At 33.1% G+C, this 19,397-nt stretch overlaps 1 protein-coding gene across 5 annotated transcripts in view; it reads left to right on the top strand.

The window, feature by feature from the left end:
• The window catches only part of VPS13A (vacuolar protein sorting 13 homolog A), a 270,889-nt gene that overhangs the window by 227,810 nt on the left and 23,682 nt on the right, over nt 1–19,397 (top strand). For 4 of the 5 annotated variants that reach the window (XM_063081395.1, XM_063081392.1, XM_063081391.1 and 1 more), the window contains exons 60-68: nt 880–993; nt 2,201–2,346; nt 3,303–3,384; nt 4,243–4,356; nt 5,200–5,275; nt 5,363–5,526; nt 5,927–5,972; nt 6,078–6,201; nt 16,785–16,896. In XM_063081395.1, the coding sequence (XP_062937465.1) occupies nt 880–993; nt 2,201–2,346; nt 3,303–3,384; nt 4,243–4,356; nt 5,200–5,275; nt 5,363–5,526; nt 5,927–5,972; nt 6,078–6,201; nt 16,785–16,896 (978 nt within the window). Of the gene's footprint in view, nt 1–879; nt 994–2,200; nt 2,347–3,302; nt 3,385–4,242; nt 4,357–5,199; nt 5,276–5,362; nt 5,527–5,926; nt 5,973–6,077; nt 6,202–16,784; nt 16,897–17,092; nt 17,151–19,397 lie in introns of those variants that run through there. The other variant, XM_063081394.1, reaches the window with a different exon arrangement.

Genomic DNA, 19,397 nt, shown 5'->3' with positions numbered 1-19,397 from the left:
ATGAAAACACTAATCACTTTATGCAAAATTATTTTCAACATGTTCTCCTTTTTTTATTTCATTGCTGGCCTCTGTAGATTGCAGTAAGCCAGTTACCAAAATGCTACAAGTAGACTATATGATGGTGTTTAAAGAAAGAAATATTCTCAAGAGAATGTGGATGGAATGGATTAGTGGCCTTTTGGGATAAGATCTATAGTCACATGAAGAAAAGCTTAGTGTCTTTTAATGGTTTAGAAGGAAACATAAAGATATGCTTATTATATCTTTATAAGTGGCAGACAGAAGTTTCCTAACACTAACAATAGAAATGTTAGTTTCCCTTCTGAGGCAGAGTACTAGTTATTTTTTGTTGCTTATAACAAAATACCTCAAACTGGGTAATTTGTAAAGAAAATGAAATTTATTGCTTACAATTTCAGAGGCTTAGAAGTCCAAAGTTCAGGGAAAACATTTGGTGAAGGCCTTGGTGGTGCCGACAGTGAACCAGGGGTCTCACATGGCAGATAATGGTGGAGCAGAGAGAGACTAACTTCTCATGTACTCTTCTTTTAAAGCCTTCAGAGCCACGCCCCTGGCCACCATTATTAATCCATTCACTATGGCATGGTCCTACAGTCTAATCACCTCTTCAAGGCCCCACCTTTTAATTACCATAGTAGGATTTCCCCCCCTCAAAAGTTACAGTGGGAATTAAGCTTCTAATGTATAAACTTTGGGGACACAATTCAGTCAATCCATAGCAGGCAATAACTTTCCAATAAGGAGCAGTGTTGAGTCTGGTTATTGTAGAGTTTTATGCAGTGTGTGAACTATTGGCTCAAATATCTCATGCATATAGCTCACTTCAGTTTTTAATATTCTATGTTTCTTTTATAGGTTGACCTTTTCCATAAAGATATAGAAGCTTTCCAAGAAGAATATGAAACAGTTTCGTTAGTAGATCAATCACAAGTCAGTCTCTATGAATATTTTCATATATCTCCTATCAAGGTAGGGGAAAAATAAGTCATTTTTATTCTCCTTGATTATCTAGGTAATAGCAAATTGATTTGATCTGTTTGGGGTTATATAGTATTTAAATCATGCTCCTTAATAGTATATAAATTATGTAATTTTACAAATATAAATATATAACAAAGGAATGTTTTTTTTAATTTTTTACTTATTTTTCCTTAAAATAAATTTGCACCAGGTGGAAATAATAGTGGAGCCACTTATATAATAGGTTTATGTGTTTATATGTTGACCTAATGTTATTTTACTTTAATATTCTGTTAAGCTGCTTGGTGACAGTTTTCAAAATTTTGTATATGATATGTATATTAGTTTTAAATTACTTTATAAAAGTAGTCTTGATTTAAGAGTTGAAGATTGAGTAGAATCAAATCTGTTTTTAACAAAAATATCTATGACTTTACACAATACTTGAAGAAAATTATTGTACAACCATATATACAGGATGTATATGCAATATAATACAAAAGTGTTTTTATTTGCTTCATCATACTAACTTAATTGAAATAGTTGAAACGTACACTTTTGGAGATGACAGATGCTCCTTGACTTATGATGGGGTTATGTCCTGATAAACCCATTAAGTTGAAAATATTATAAGTCAAAAATGCATTTCATACATTTAACCTACTGAACATCATAGTTTAGCATAGCTTACTTTGAACATGCTTAGAACACTTACATTTGCCTACAGTTGGTCTAAATCGTCTAACACAAAACCTATTTTGTAATAAAGTTATGACAAAGAATTTTGAATCAAAATTCAAAATTTGAAGTACAGTTCCTGCTGAATGGGCATCACTTTCACACCATTGTAAAGTCAAAAAATCATTTAAGTCAAACCTTTGTAAATTGGGGACCACCTTTATTTTAGTTCTTTTCAGTAGTTTCAACTTCTTGAGTGTTAATGTTATTAACAAACGTATAATTTTTTTTTCTGGGTTTTCCAGAAGAGTGGAATGGAACCAAATATCATATAATCTTATACTGTTGAGTTTAAAATTTAAACAGAGCTATGTTGGATTATTACATTGCTTTAATGTTCCACTTTTTAATTTTGGCATGATCCAGATAACTTTGAAATCTTATTTATGGTGCAGTGAATTTAAAGTGAAACAGATTTTTAAAAGTTAAAATTGTCAGTGTGAAGAAAGTACTTTAAAATATTTCGCTTTCTTTTTAGTTGCATTTAAGTGTTTCACTGAGCTCAGGTAGAGAAGAAGCTAAAGATTCACAACAACATGGAGGACTGATTCCAGTTCATTCTTTAAATCTTTTGCTGAAGAGTATTGGTGCCACTCTTACAGATGTCCAAGATGTCGTTTTTAAGTATGTTTAATATTCAAATCTGTAATTGATGAAAAGTCCATTTTATATTTACCTAAAAATTTTGAAAATGAAAAAGTATGTTAAGTATATTGCAGATTATAGGCAAAATGTGGTTTTTCCCTTTAAATGGAATATGATCTTAATAACACCAAACATATTACCTGCTAACCCTCAATTACTGAATCACAGAATAATTATTAAATAATTTCCTTTTTTAAAAAAGAGACATAAACTATGCAAGTTCGCACATTTTACACAGTCTTTCTGGCTTAGGGAAGGATTCCTAAGAAGGTGTGTGTGTGCAAAGATGTGGCTTCCAAGCCCATAGGATTAAGCATTTGTAACTTGAACAGAATGAATGCAGTGAAAGGGGAGATAAAGAGATCAGTTTAAATGTTACTGTTAAGAATTTATACTAAGAACAGGAGTAAGAATAAAGTCTGATAAGAGGTAATTCTGAAGCTAGAGAAAGTTAGGTAATAGTCAAATAAAAGAACATAGGTTTGATGGCAGCAGGAATAGGATAAAATTTCTAATCTTGTTACTGTCGTATTCAGCAACAAGAAGCATAGAGCTTCCCAATTAGTGGATCACACATGTGCTGTGAATGGGTTGTCAGTAGCATCTGATCTTGGCTTCTCAGCTGTCAGCCCTTTCGGCAGAACCTGCAGCAACTGAACCCTGGCCATTCTTGAGCAACCTCTTCTATTTACCTCAGTGTGTCAAACATTTTCTGTGTGGGCTGTGATAAGACAGAGTTGGGAAATACAGTTTTGGTGGTCCATGAATGGGTTCCATGGGGTCTCTGAATTCCCTAAATTACATGAAAATTTGTATGTATTGGTGACCTTTCTGAGAATAAGATTCATAGCTTTTATCAGATTCTTAGAATGTGCAGAGATATATGTAAAAGAGTATTTTTTTTCAGAGTATATAAGAGTATATGTTTTTTTCAGGCTTGCATTTTTTCAGCTCAACTATCAGTTCCATACAACATCTGAACTACAGTCTGAAGTAATAAGACACTATTCAAAACAGGTTTGTCTGAGATTATCTTACAAAGGGATAGAGTAATGTAGATTAGTGAAATTTTATGTATCCGTACATGTGTAATGTAGATTTGTCAAGGAAGTAAATATCCATTTTCAAAATTTTAAAATGTGGTTTTTCTTGGTCAGAATTGTAGAAAGAAATTGAGCCCAACCACCACTTCACTTTTTGTCTCTATATTTTTTTAGACACTGACAGATATTTTTCCTGGATCAGTATGGACTAGAAATAAATAGATCTTTAAATAAAATATTAACTAAATAATTTACCACAGTTATTTTAAAAAATGGCTTCAAGGGAAACTATTAATAACTAATTAATTAATGAACAGGATATTTTTAATGTGAGTTGTTGAGTCAGCTAGATATGTTATTTTAATGGATTTTTTTCCGCCTCTGAAAAGACTCCTACATTTTTTGATATAAATTGTAGAGCACTTGAGAAGGCTGTGGTATAGTGGATAGATCACTGAGCATGACTCAAAAGAGATCTGGGGTTGGATCCCACTTTTGTCATGTACCCATTATATGGCACTGGACATCATGTGACCTGTACGTTACTCCGATCTGTAAAATGGTGCTGCTAATAACAACTGTTACAGATCATTGTAAAAGTGAAAGTACTTAAAATATTCTAGAGCTTTTTGTAAATATAATGTTATTTCTAATACTGTAATATCAAATTGCTATTCACAAACTAATAGTGATGAATAAAGTGATACGGTTTAGTTGTTGAAATTAGTGATAAAGGTGTTAGCCTGAGAAAACTGTATCTGTCTAACAATCTATAAGGAAAAAAATTAGGTCTAATTATCTGAATTGACTAATGTTTATATTTTATTTTTAGGCCATTAAGCAGATGTATGTACTCATTCTTGGACTAGATGTTTTGGGAAATCCCTTTGGCTTAATTAGAGAATTTTCTGAAGGTGTAGAAGCATTTTTTTATGAACCGTACCAGGTAAAATAGTTATCCTTGCATTGTGCAATATATCAACACTAATACTTTTGAATTTGTTAACTGAAATTGTAGGTGTATATAGATTTTGGGAGACACATAAAAAGACTTTATTTTGAAGCAAACAATGGTAAGATGTTTGGGGGGAACTTTTTACCTTTTTCCTCAAAATGTAAACCTAAGATTTTGTTAAGGTATACTTAATTTTAAGTGTTCTATTGGAATATAATTGTGGGTAAAATTTAGACTACAGTAAAAAGATTACCATGTATGGCAGTTTTGCTTTGCACGGTAGTATGGAACTGTAAAAATAGCGATGCAAGTTGACACTGTGCAAAGCAATCTTAACCAATGGGAAAAATTATTATTGTTCTACGTCCCTTAAAACATCTGTCAAAACATTCAGAACTCTCTTGTAAATGTATAGGGTAATAAAAATTAAAGTAAAACCAGTATTTATTTTGTACATTGAAATTTAAAATATTAGAAATATTAAGAATTTTAATGTGTCTTATTTAAAACTTACTGAGAGTAGTTTGAACTGTGCTTCCCTTCTTTTCATCACATAACTTATACTATGGAGCAAGCATGTTTTCTACACTTTGGTGAATTGTCAAACTCCTTTCTAAGTTTGGATCATCTTTCGACATTATATCCTTTGCACTTTCACTATCACAAAGTATCACCCAAGAATTCCTCTGATGTGAAGATTTTTGCTGGCGTCACTTCCCTCTGTGACATTTTTATCCTTTTTGTCACTACTGCTTTCCTCATTTGTATCAATAAGCTCACCTTTAAAAGTAAATATAACTTTTATTCTTTTTTTTTTTTTTTTTGGCCCTTTAGGGAGCCATTCAGGGTCCTGAAGAGTTTGTGGAGGGAATGGCACTAGGACTTAAGGCACTAGTTGGTGGAGCTGTTGGTAAGAAACAGAATGCCTACCAAGTATTATTGTGCTAGAAGGTAATGACATATTTGCTTTTATTAATGATATTATAACTTCCGTTAGGTGGATTAGCTGGTGCTGCCTCCAAAATCACTGGTGCTATGGCTAAAGGAGTAGCAGCTATGACTATGGATGAAGACTACCAGCAGAAGAGGAGAGAAGCCATGAATAAGCAACCAGCTGGTCTTAGAGAAGGCATCACTCGTGGAGGGAAAGGCTTAGTTTCTGTAAGAAATTTCACAGGGTTGTGAACATTTTAGAAAATATATTTTAAACCCACATTCTATGACTAAGGAAACAGACATATAAATAACTCTCACTTCTTAAATTATTATGAGGAGTCTTCAAAAAGTTCATGGAAAGATTTGTATTATCTATTGATTCTATTTTTCTCTGAACTTTTGCCATACCCTGTATTTGTATGTTGTAAGAGCAGTGGGTAGTGACATAGAAAGTTTGTCAGTAGCCTCCAGAAACATTCTGTTTAAATAAAATACTTAGAAAATATATTAATTCTTGTGGCATATAAAAAGCAGAACTCTATTCTTTTTTGTAAGGCAGACTTGGTTCTTCTAGGCATTATGTTAAAGTACTGTAAATTTGTAATTGTGCTTTCTTTCTCTCTAGGGTTTTGTAAGTGGCATAACAGGAATTGTTACAAAACCAATCAAAGGCAAGTATAGTAGTTCTTTTGGGTGAGGTATCACCAGGTATCACAAGTTTATTGTATTTTTGTTCCTGATCCAATTGTCTAAAACTTTATCTTTTTTCTTTCTAGGAGCTCAAAAAGAAGGAGCAGCTGGTTTCTTTAAAGGTGTTGGGAAAGGTTTAGTTGGAGCAGTGGCAAGACCAACTGGAGGCATCATAGACATGGCTAGTAGTACATTTCAGGGAATAAAAAGGTAAATTCTCATTGATGTAAGATATGATCAAAATGTTTAAGCCATGAGAAATGAAATATATCTGCTGTTTGGATTTGTACTTATTTATAGTCTTAGTCTGTCTTGTGCTACCATAACAGAATACCACAGACTGGATAATTTATAACAAAAGAATTTTATTGGCTCATGTTTGTGAAGTCTGAGAAGTCCAACACCAAGGGGCTGCATCTTATGAGGGCCTTCTTGCTATATCATTTCATGGCAGAATGGCAAAGAGGGCAAGAGAGAAGGAGAAAAAGGGACCAAACTTGCCTTTTATAATGAACCCACTCCTGAGATAACAACATTAATCCATTCACAGTGGTGGAGCCTTCATGGTTCATGGTCTGATCACCTCTGATTAGGCCCCACCTCCCAACACTGTTGCATTGGGGATTAAGTTTTCAACACATACTTTTCAGGAGACAAATTGAAAGTAGCAGTTAGAACACTACAATATGGCAGATTGCATATGATTTTCCTAATTCCTTTTGATAATTTTTAAGTTGCTGCTGTTACATCATTTCAGCTTTATAGAGATTTCCTTTATTTGTCATTCATTTCCAGCATCTTTGCAAGTTAAGCAACTTTTCAGTTATCTTAGTTGAAATGTATTAATGCTAAATGTCATTTATAAAATTAGCAAGTATAATATTTCGTCTCCTTTTTTGAGAAATAAAGAGTGGCATTTTATAGTCCTTGGTTCAAACTCAGTTTGTCTTCATCCTGCCTTTATGATCTTCGTTTGTTATAAAACTGTTACAGTAGTTCCCCCTTTATCTGTGGGGTATACATTCCAAGACCCCCAATGGATGCCCAAAACAGCAGATAGAACCCTACCTATACTATGTTTTTTCCTATATGTACATACTTTTGATGAAGTTTAATTTACAAATTAGGCACAGTAAGAGATTAACAACAATAACTAATAAAATAGAACAATTATAAAAATATACTGGAATAATTCAAGTAGAATTACTTGAACACAAGCAACGTGATATTGTAATAGTCAATCTGATCACAGAGACAGCTACTGAGTAATGGGCAAGTAACACAGACAGTGTGGATACAAGGGACAGAGGGATGATTCACATCTCGGGCAGGACAGAGCAGGACAGCATGAGATCTCATCATGATACTCAGAATGGTGCACAATTTAAAACGTACAAATTGTTTGTGGAATTTTCCATTTAATATTTTCAGACCACAGGTAACTGAAACCACAGAAAGCAAAAAAACCTCAGAGAAGTGGGGGACTACTGTATATACATTCCCTCTCTTTCTCTTAATTTGTTCAAGTAATTTTAATACACATTCTCTCTTCGTCCAAATTAAATTTAGCTTAAGACTGAAATTTAGTAGTTGTATTATTGTTACTTCTGTTCTAAAAATTGTAACACATACTACAGATGATTAAGTTTATGCTAGTAAGACCTAACTTAGAAAGTTAAGTGGATGGCTTTCTCCCTAATCTTTTTCCTTTGTATTTTCTCTTGCATCCTGCCATTTAAGGATAAGTATTTTTATTGTATGAGCTGTTGCTTTTAAGTCAGTATTTCATACTTGTTATTATAATTGGGTATTTCTGTTTTTGTAATTTAGAATTAAGATGGGGAAAAAGGGATCAGTCTCCTCTACCTGTAACTTTAGTTTTATAAATATGTGTTGAGTCACAGTCATTAGAGAAGCTCCAAAGTCAATGAAACGTAAGAGATTCAAAACATATGAAGAGCTATGCAGGCTTCTTTCCAGAGCTGCTAGAATTGCCTTCCATTTTATCTCTACCCAGCTGCATCACCTTTAAGGATTGAGGGCAAAATAAAACATATTTAGAAAAAAAATAATAAAGACTAAAAACTCTTAAAGGATGTACTTATAAAGAAGAACACTGAAACCAAAAGGAAGAATAGGTTGCAAAGGTGAAAATATAAATTGGTGGATAAATCTAATTGAGCTATATGAAAACAACATTATTAAACAACAAGCAAAGGGCCGAGCCCGTGGCGCACTTGGTAGAGTGCTGCGCTGGGAGCGCGGCGACGCTCCCACCGCGGGTTCGGATCCTATATAGGACTGACCGGTGCACTCACTGGCTGAGTGCCGGTCACGAAAAAACGACAAAAAAAAAAAAAACAAGCAAAGTTATTAAAAAATAAAACGCAATTTGGGAAGGGAATGATTGACATAAGCATTCTAATATATTTTTTGTGAAGAGGATATTTTTACTAATATTAGATGAAACACAGGCCAAAAAAGCATTATTTGGGATAAATAAGGTAATTAGCTAATGAGTAAAAAAAAATCAAGATAACAATTTTGAACTTACTGTAAGTTCACAAAATAGCCTCAATTTTTATAAAGCAAAAATTGACAATGTGTAAGAACTTCCCAAATATATAATAGTGGTGGAAGAATAACTGATAGGTCAGGAAGACAAAATTAAAGTAAGTAAATAGATTATTTGAACACAATTAACAAACTGTCTGATAAGCACATATAAATATTTCTTGACTCAACACTTTTTAGGGAGCATCTTCTATGATCTAGACACTGTTCTAATCACTTGAAGAATCAGCAGTGAACCCAATTGTCAGAGTTCCTGTCTTCATACAACTTACGTTCTAGTGGGAGAGTAATATGCAAAAATAAGTAGCTAGTAAATATATGATATGCCAAATGGTAAAAAATGCTGTGAAGAAAAATAAGCAGATTAAAGGAGATAAGAAACAAAGAGGTAAGGAGGAAGGTTGCTATTTTATATAAATATGTTCAGGGATGCTTCACTGGTAAGATTACATTTGAGGAAAGACCAGAAAGAAGTAAGGGAGTGAGCCATGTGAGAAGAACATCCCAGGCAGAAGGAACAGCAAGTAAAAAGTCCACATGCAGGAGTATGCTTGGCCTATTTGAGGAGCAGCAAGACCAGTGTGCCTAGAGTAGAGAGAAAAGATGATATCCAGGAATAAGCAAGGAGAAAAAAAAGGTGATATCCAGAAATAAGCAGGGGATCAGATCACATAGAGCTTGGCAAGCCACTGGTAAGAACTGGCTTTTTGTTAACTAAGATGAGAAGCTATTGGAAGGTTTTGAACCAGAGGAGTGATGTGAGCTGGCTGCTGTGCTGAGAATAAACCACAGTGGGGATCAGGGCTGAAACAGTGGAGCACTTATGAGGCCTTTTGTTGTAATCCTGGTTAGAGATGATCATCATTTGACTGTTATAGTGCTTGAGGTTGTAAGAGGTCATGTTTTGCATGTATTTTGAAGATAGTGACAGTTAGATTACCTGATAAATTGGATGTGGGATATGAAAGAGATAATCATCAAGGATAATTCTGAAGTTTTTGTCAAAACCACTGGAAGGATGGGGTTGTCATTTCTTTTAGGGAAAGAAGAAATTAAAAAGTTTTGTTTTAAATATATTAAGCTTAAAACATCTCTTAGACATCCAAATGGAGACATCAAGTAGTTGTTGAGTGTAGGAGTCTAAAGTTTAAGAGACAGGTCCGAGGTAGAGTTAAAAATTTGAGATTTATGAGCCTACAATAGAGTGTTTAAAACCATGAGATTGGATGAGATCCCCTAGGAAATGAGAATGGAAAAGAGAAAAAAGAGGTCCAGGGATTTGGCACTTAGGCACACCAACAGTTAGAAATTGGGGAAAATGGGAAAGACCCAGCAAAGGAGCTTAAAAGGAATGCTATTAAAGTAAGGAAGGTAATCAAGAAAGTGGTGTTCCAGAAGCCAAGAAACAGACAGTGCAGCTTATACTATTAAGAAAAAAGAGAAATCGCTCCTCCCCATTTATCTTACATGAAGATGTTGTAAGTTTGATGTGAAAATCAGAAGTAGGACTTTCAACAGAGGAATTGTTCCCCCTCCTTATCTTTGCAGTCCCCTCTGCTTAGTATACTCTTCCCCCAGTTGTCAGCATGGCTCACTTCCTTTATTTAAAAGATATCTTCCTAGTGAGACTTTCTATGACTACTCTAAAATTTTAATTTATCCCTCACCCTCATCCCAGATGCTTCATATTTCTCTTCACTCCTTTGTTTTATTTTACTTTGTTTATTTGTCTCTCCTGCTAAATATAAATTCCATGAACACAGTGGCTCTGGTTTTCTGCAGCACTTAGAACATTGCTTGATGTGATAGTATTTTTTTGTTGTTAATTATATATTTACATTCAGTTGTAGGAAATAATGCAGAAAGATCCCTTGTACAATGTGTTAATGTTTTCTATGTACACTATAACAAATTACCACAAACTCAGTGGCTTAAAAAACAGAAGTTTATTTTCTCACACCTCTGGAGGCCAGAGGTCTGAAATCAAGGTGTCAGCAGGGCCACCCATGGAGGGAAGTAATTTGTTTCTTGCCTCTTCAGCTTTCAGTGGCTGCAAGGATTTCTTGGTTTGTGGCTGTAATGTCTGCCTTCATCTTCGTATTGCCTTCCCCTTTGTGTGTCTAATCTCTCTCTCTGCCTCTTTTTTCTGAGGACACTTGTGGTGACATTTAGGGCCTGTCTGGATAATCTAGGATTATCTCCTCATCTCAAAATTCTTAATTTAATCACCAGTAGGCATCACCACATAAGGTAATGTTCACAGGTTCCAAGGATTAGAACCTGGCATCTTTGAGAACCACCATGCAGGCTACTATATATACTTTGCCCATGTTCTACAGTAGTAACATTTTACAAAAGTGTAGTGTACTATCATAACCAGAATATTGACATTGATACAATCCACTGATCTTATTCAGATTTTCCCAGTTTTACTTATACTTATTTGCTTATATATGTGGTAATGCTATTCAGCTTTTTCACTTGTTGGAAGTTTGTGTATCCATCAGCATAGTCAAGATACTAAACAGTTCTAGCCCCACAAAAATCCTTCCCATTGCTCTTTTATAACCATATCCACCCTCTCCCACATACCCCCTGTAATAAAAAATGCTGCTTTAATGCTGCTCTGAACTTATGTAGTAGTTCTTAAATTGAGACATAATTCAGATATATAAAAGTCACCATTTTAAAGTGTACATTTCATTAGTTTTTAGTATAGTCACAATATTGTTCAGCCATCACCACTATCTAATTCCAGAACATTTTCATCACCCCAAAAACAAACCTCATGCTTGTGGACATGTAGACAATCACTCCCCTTTTCTTCCCTCCCCTCAGCTAATAGCTACCATTATTCTACTTTTTATCTCTATGGATTTTCCTATTCTGGACATTTCATGTAAATGGAATTATGTAATGTGTGGCCTCTTGTAGCTAGCTTCTTTCACCTAGTATTATATATTCAAAGTTCATCCATTTTGTAACATAAAAGAGAACTTCATTCCTTTTTATGGCTGAGTTATATTCCATTGTTTGCATGTACCGTCTTTGATTATCTGTTCGTCAGCTGATGGACATTTAGACTTTGTTCACTTTTTGGCTACAAAGAACATTCGTGCACAGGTTTTTGTGTGGACATGTTTTCAGTATTCTTAAGTATATATTTAGAAGTGAAATTGCTGAGCAAGCATGGTCACTGTATGTCTAACTTTTTTAAGAGCTGCCAAACTGTTTCCCACAGCAGTTGTACCATTTTACATCCCACTAACAAAGTAGAAGTTTTGGATTTCTTCATATCCTCTCTAACACTTGTTACTTTCCATTGTTTTTTTTCAACAGCTAACCTATTGGGTGTGAAGTGATAGCTTATTGAGGTTTTGATTTGTATTTCTTTAATGCCCAGTGATGTTGAGCATCTTTTCATATGCTTATTGGTGTATCTTTGTATATCTTTCCTGGAGAAAAGTCTGTTTAGATCCTTTTTCTATTTTTTAATTGGATTGGTTGTCTCTATTGTTGAGTTGTAAGAGTTCTTTATATATTCTGTGCTATGGGTTGAATTGTGTCCCCCAAAGATTCATGTATTAATCCCCACTGTAACAGTTTTGAGGGTGGGAAATCCTATTATGGTAATTGAAAGGTGGGGCCTTTAAGAGGTGATTAGATTTTGAGAACTTTGCCCTTGTGAATGGATTGATCCATTCGTGGACTAATGGGTATAGTTCTGATGGCTTTGAAAGGAGAGCAAGTGAGGAGACTAGCCCTCACTTGCTCAGCCATTCTCACCATGTGATACTCTGTGTCACTGTAGAGCCACCACCAAGAACAAAGCCCTCACCAAGTGTATTCTGTGGACTTTGGACTTCCCAGCCTCTGAAACTGTAAAATAAACTGTTTCTTTATAAATTACCCAGTTTCAGGTATTCTGTTATAAGCAGCAAAAACGGACTAATATATTCTGAAAACTCAACACTGTTTTCTCCTATTTGTGTGTTGTCTTTTAATTTTCTTTATAGTATTTTTTGATAAAGTCCAAATAATCTGTTTCTTCCTTGGTTACTTATGCTTTTGGTGTCATATCTAAGAAAGCATTACCTAGTCAAAGTCATGAAGATTTACACCTATATTTTCTTCTGAGTTATAGTTTCAACTCTTAAGTTTAGGTCTTTGATCCATTTTGATTAATTTTTGTATATGTTGAGAGGTTGGATCCAAATTTATTATTTTGCATATACATATCCAGTTGTTTTAGCACCATTTAATGAAAACACTATTCTTTTCCCATTGAATGGTCTTGGCACCCTTTTCAAAAATCAGTTGACTGTAAATTTGAGGACTTATTTCTGAACTCTTAATTCTGTTCCACTGATTTATATGTCTGTCCTAATGCCAGTAATACACTGTGTTGACTACTATAGCTTTGTAGTAGGTTTTGAAATGAGGGAGTGTGAGTCCTCTACCTTTGTTCTTTTTCAAGATTGTTTGGGTATTCTTTGAGTCACTTGAATTTCCATATGAATTTTAGAATCACTTTGTCAATTTCTGCAGAAAAGGCAGCTGGGATTTTGATATGGATTGCATTAAATCTGTACATCAATTTTGGGAGTATTGTACATCAATTTGGAGAGTATAGCCATTATCAAGTCTTCCAGTCTATGAAACTGTATGTCTCTCCATTTAGAGTTGATCCTTGAACAACACAGGTTTGAACTCAACAGGTCCACTCATATGTGGAATTTTTTCAGCCAACCATGGATTAAAAATATAGTATTCACAGAATGCAGAACCCATGAACACAGAGGGCCAACTTTTCATAAAAAGGTTCCATAGGGCCAAATGCAAGAATTGTCAATGAATTTTAGTATATGCAGGGAGTTCTGGAACCAATTCCCTTTATACCAAGGAATGACTGTATTTAGGTCTTTAATTGCTTTTAATAGTATTTTGTAGTTTTTAGTGTGCAAGTCTTATACTTCTTTTTTTAAATTTATTCCCAAGTGTTTTTTTGCTTGTTTTTGGTGGCTGGCCAGTACAGGGATCAAACCCTGGACATAAGAATTATCAGCACTACACTCTAACCAACTGAGCTAACCAGCCAACTATTCTTAAATCTTTTATTTTTGATGTTCTAATTTCATTTTGGATTGTTCTATACACTGCTAATTATAAAAATATAACTGGTTTTTGTATAGTGATCTTGTATTCTGCAACCTTATTAAACTTATTAGCTGTAACATTTATTTTGTGGATTCTTTTATACATACATACATACATACATATATATATATATATAAAAGACCTATATATGTGTATGTGTGTGTATATATATATGGTCATATCATCTGAGAATGAGAATACTTCTTTCTTTCTGATCTGGATGCCTTTTCTTTTTCTTGCCTAATTGCCCTGGTTAGAACCTCTAGTACAAGGTCGACTAGAAGTGCTAAGAGCAGACATGCCTGCCTTGCTCCTGATCTTAGGAGAAAAGCTTCCAAACTTTCACTTTTAAGTATGATGTTAGCTATGGGTTTTTCTTAGATGTCCTTTATCATGATGGTTGAGGAGTTTCTTTCTGTTCCTAGTTTTTTGAATGTCTTTGTTGTGAAAAGGTTTTAGATTTTATCAAATGCTTTTTCTGCACTTGAGGAGATAATTGTTTTTCCCTTTGTTTTATTAATATAGTATATTACATTAATTGATTCATATGTTGAACCAATATTGCATACTTGAGGTATTACAATTACCACTTGGACATGATGAATAATCCTTTTTATATTTTGCTGGATTTGGTTTGATAGTATTTTGTTGAGATTTTTTGCATATATATTCATAGGGATATTGGTCTATGGTTTTCTTGTGATATGTTTGCCTGGTTTTGGTATCAGTGTAATATTTTCGTCACAGAATGATTTAAGGAAGTGTTCCCTCCTCTTCAATTTTTTGCAAGAATTTGAGGAAACTGCTGTTATTTTTTTCTTTAAACATTTGTTAAAATTTATCAGTGAAGCCATCTGGCTCTGACTTTTTTTTCTGGTAAGTTTTTAAATTACTAATTCAGCCTCTTTACTTGATATAGGTCTACTCAGATTGTCTGTTTCTTGAGTTGGTTTCAGTAGTTTTTATCTTTCTAGGAATTTGTCCAGTTTATCTAGATTTTCTAATTTGTCAACCTTTATTCATAGTATTCCTTTATAAATTCTTGTTATTTTTGTAAAGTTGGTAGTTGTGTTCACTCTTCCTTTCCTGATATTTGTAATTTGAGTCTTCTGTCTTTTTCTTTGTCAGTCTGGCTAATGGCTTGTCATTTTTGTTAACCTTTTCAGAGAACCAATTTTTGGTTTCACTGACTCTTTTTATTTTTCTATTCTCTATTTCATTTATCTTTGTTCTAATCTTTATTATTTCCTTCCTTCTATTAGCTTTGGGTTTAGTTTGCTTTTCTTTTTCTAGGTTCTCGAGGTGTAAAGTTATATTATTGATTTCAGATCTTTCTTCTTTAATGCAGGCGTTCACATCTATAAACTTCTCTCTGCGCATTACCTTTGCTACGTCTCATAAGTTTTGGTATATTGGTTTTTGTTTTTATTCATCTCAAAGTAGTGAATTTTCCTTGGTATTTCTTCTTTGACCTTTTGGTATTTAGTCTTCTGTTGTTTAATTTCCACAATTTTTTAAATTTCTCATATTTTCTTCTTTTATGGATTTCTACATTTATTTCATGTGGACAGATAACATACTTGTATGTTTCCAATACTTTTATGTTTATTGAGACATGTTTTATGGCCTGATATAAAGTCTATCCTGAAGAACGTTGCATGTACACTTGAGGAGACTATGACGTATTCTGCTGTTGTTGATTCTAGTGTTCTATAGATTTCTGTTAGGTCTAGTTGAATTATCGTGCTGTTCAAGTCTTCTGTTTCCTTACCGATCTTCTGTCTAGTTGGTATCCATTATTGAAAGTAGGATGTTGAAATCTTCAACTATTATTGTTGAATTGTCTTTTTTGCTTTTAAATTCTGTCAATTTTTGCTTTATGTTTTGGGGGCTCTTTTGTTAAGTGCCTACATGTTTATAATTTTTATGTCTTCTTGATGGGTTGACCCTTTTCTCATACTAAAATATCCTTCTTTGTGTCTAATAAGAAATTTTTGTTTTAAGGCTATTTCTGGTATTAGTATAGCCATTCTGGATCTCTTTTAGTTACTGTTTACATGGCATTATCTTTTTTTCATCTTTTTACTTTCAACCTATTTATGTCTTTGACTCTAAAGTGAATCTCTTGTGGGCAGAATGTAGATGGATCATGGCTTTTATTCATCTTGCTTTTAATTGGAGAATTTATCCATATGTGTGTGCCTATACATGTGGACACATTTTGTAGTCTTAATAAATATTTGTTGAATGTGTGATGTTTGTTGAATGAACAAACAAATGAACAGACCATTTTCACTTACGACCATACAGGCAAAAATGTTAAATAAAATATTACCATACTAAATTCAACAATGTGTGTATATGTTTAAATAATACACATCAAGCCCCATAGGAATGTAAGGAATGTGTGAGCATTTGAACATTAGAAAACTGTATAGTGTGATTTATAACATTAACATATTGAATAAGATATATGATCACAGAAATGACCAAAAAGAAATTCTTATTTAAAAATTTATATTGCTCATTTAAGATTTTCAAAAACAATAACAATAACAAAAAAAGAACTACTAGCAAACTAAGAGTAGAAATTAACTTCCTTGTTTCAATAAAGGATGACTTTAAAAGACAAAAAAGTTGCTAATATCTATACTGCATGGAGAACTCTCGAAAGCTTTCCCTATGCAGTTAGGAATGAGAAAGGATGCCTACAATCCCCTTTTGATTCTAGCATTATACTGGAAGGACTAGACAACATAATAGGAAAAAAAAACAAATTAAATTATTAAACTGGACAGGAAAAAGCAATACTGTCATCATTTGCTAGTACTCTGATTATTTTCATAAAGAAGGTCCAAGAGAATCGATTAACAAAGTCTTTATAGTTCTACATTTTTCTAGAGAACTTACATTCTTTGTGTCATAAAAATAAATTTAAAAATAGAAAAGTGATGTAATATTCTTGTTTAATCTGAAACAAGATTCTCTTTAGTAGTTGCACTTTATAGTGTATTTATGAGTTTTTTTAATGTTTAAAAATTAAGTTATGTTTTTTCCTCCAGAGCTACAGAGACTTCTGAAGTGGAGAGTCTGCGACCTCCTCGGTTCTTTAATGAAGATGGAGTTATCAGACCTTACAGGTTGAGGGATGGTACTGGAAACCAAATGTTACAGGTAAGTGAAAAAGTATCTTATAAATTAAGATTAAATGAGTCAAGTTAGGTTTTTTTAAAGTGGCTATTTAATACTTTAAATATATATTAGATTATTTGGGCTTTTATATGTTTTGCTTAATTTTATTTATAAGTTTCTTACATTTAGGTTTTAAAGTACATTTATTTACTATAAGATTTTTTTTTCTTTTTTGCAGGCATCAAAAAATTTGATATGAAAACAGTTAATGCATGACTTTGCAAGTGAAAGCCAACAGTAGATTTTAGTTTTAAAATGTATAAACTACATACAGCTGTTTCAATATTTTGAATACAAAGAAAAGCTTTTGTACTGGTAACTTTTTAATGAGAATTTTAGTGGTTGTGATCTTTTTGTAGGATATTCTTAGTTGTGCCCTGGATTTGTGGGATTTGTTGAAAGCCAGTGTGCCTTATGTACCCTCATAGTTGATGATACTTATTTAGCCAATGAGACCATTTCTTTCGGGTACTTCCAACTGTTTATCAAGTTATTAGTAGCTTTTATAACAGAGATAATCTTTATATCCAATTAGACATGAAAAAGGGAGGGAAAAAAACTCAGGAACACTACTATTTCAAATTATTCTTGGATTTTTATGCTCTGCTTTTGAAAATGCTCAAATGACCATGACCCTCTTCCTGATTTATTCTGTTATAGTCTATGGAAAACCTTGTGGAATTTCATAAGCAGTTAATATACAAGCCAGTATCTTTTAATAAGGAAAATTAGCTTTTGGAACAATAGATAGTTTGAAGGTATAAAATCTTACCTGTTTAGACAACTTTCTTACTTAGCAAGTTGGATTTTTAAAAATCTGGTTTATGGTGTAGGTGACATAGTAATCATATACTAGGCTATACCAGTGTAAAGTCATTCCTGTGCTTCAAATGTGGAGTACCAAGTTAAATCATTTGTTTGAAAATGAAGAGTCATTATGTTGTGTAGACTTAAAAATATTCATGGTAATAATAAACTGCTGGAATCCGGAACTTCCTTTATAGCTTTGGTATTTTAAATACTGTCATGTTTAAAGTGATTAAGGTAAAGATTTAAAACTTTAATATTTAATATTGCATAAAACGTACTTCTAAATCTTTCTCTGAGCCTTCTATCAAATATATTAAAATGTAACCATACAGTTAATGTGTACTGTTTAGTAAAGTGATTTTGTACTGTGTTTAAAATGTTTTTAAACCATCAAAATAATTGCACATTGGGATAGAACTGGCAATCTATTGAGAGGTTGTGCTCTAAAGGACATATTGTGCAGTCTCTACAATGATAGCTTATCATTTTTAGCAAGGTAGAGAAGTTGCAGAAGTTACCTATGATTGGAACATATATTTCTACCCAATGGCTGCCTTCCCTTGTTAAAACACGGTTAACATGGTACTAACATTTTACTGGACTGAAAGTTGAATAGTTTTCATATCACCTTTTAAAAAAATCTAAAAATATTTCTTGAAACTATTTTAATAAACTTAGTAGGAAGTAAGGATGAGTAGTGAGGACACTTCAGAAATATATCCTCATTATTATGATACAGATTATAATAAACAAGGAAGCCGTGAGGTACCAAAAATTTCTCATGGTTGATAATTTTATTTCAGTGGCAAGTAAATTTATTCACACTTTCGTTGTTTTTTGAACCTTTAAACTTTGGGGTTTAAAGGTATGACCTTTGGAGTATATATTTTGAAAGATGCATACTATTTTTATTAGGCCAGTCTCAACGTTAATTGCTATAAGAGCTATATAAATGACTTAAATTCACAATCCTTGTCAGCATTACTTGTTTTTTTAGCAAGAGTGTTAAGTACATTACTAGCTGGAATACCTATAGGAATTCACCAGATACCTGGGGATGTTTGCAGTTAGCATTATTTTCCTACAGGTGTAAGAAGTGGGTTGTCGTTTTGCTGGTTGTAGTGCTTTTTTGAATCAAAACTCTATTGTTAGCAAACACTTTAAAATATAGGAATACCAATACTGTGGAAAATAATTAAATGACATGTAAACTGAATTTAAAATCTCATTTACCTAGACTCTCATTTTGCTTAAAGTGGACTTAAGGATGGTGTCTTAGAAAACACTGGATTTTCAAATGTTTCTCCTTTTCTCACTTTCTAAAAAAGGTGCTATGAGTTCACTAAATTATGTATGCCCATAAGTAATAATTAAATATAAAATACATCCTTTTATTGTGTACCTTTCTATCCAGAAAGTAGCACATTATTATAGTGCTTCCTAGTAGTCAAAGTTGCCTGCTAGTGAAATAGAATGATAATTTTTATGTATTTATAGGATACCTCGTTGGTATTATCAAACCATTTTATACATTGAGTCTGTACCAACCAGTAGAGTTTAGTCTTAGGTCTGTTAAGTTATGGAATATTATATCCATAATTACAGCCTGAGTTACAGCTGAAAAATCTGCTTTAAAATTATTCTGACTCCTTAAATATTTTATAATTTTACAT

This window comes from Cynocephalus volans, chromosome 16 (assembly GCF_027409185.1).
Source record: "Cynocephalus volans isolate mCynVol1 chromosome 16, mCynVol1.pri, whole genome shotgun sequence".
Taxonomy (NCBI): domain Eukaryota; kingdom Metazoa; phylum Chordata; class Mammalia; order Dermoptera; family Cynocephalidae; genus Cynocephalus; species Cynocephalus volans.
The sequence above is the reverse complement of the archived record's forward strand: the minus strand, read 5'-3'. Positions and strand labels throughout refer to the sequence as shown.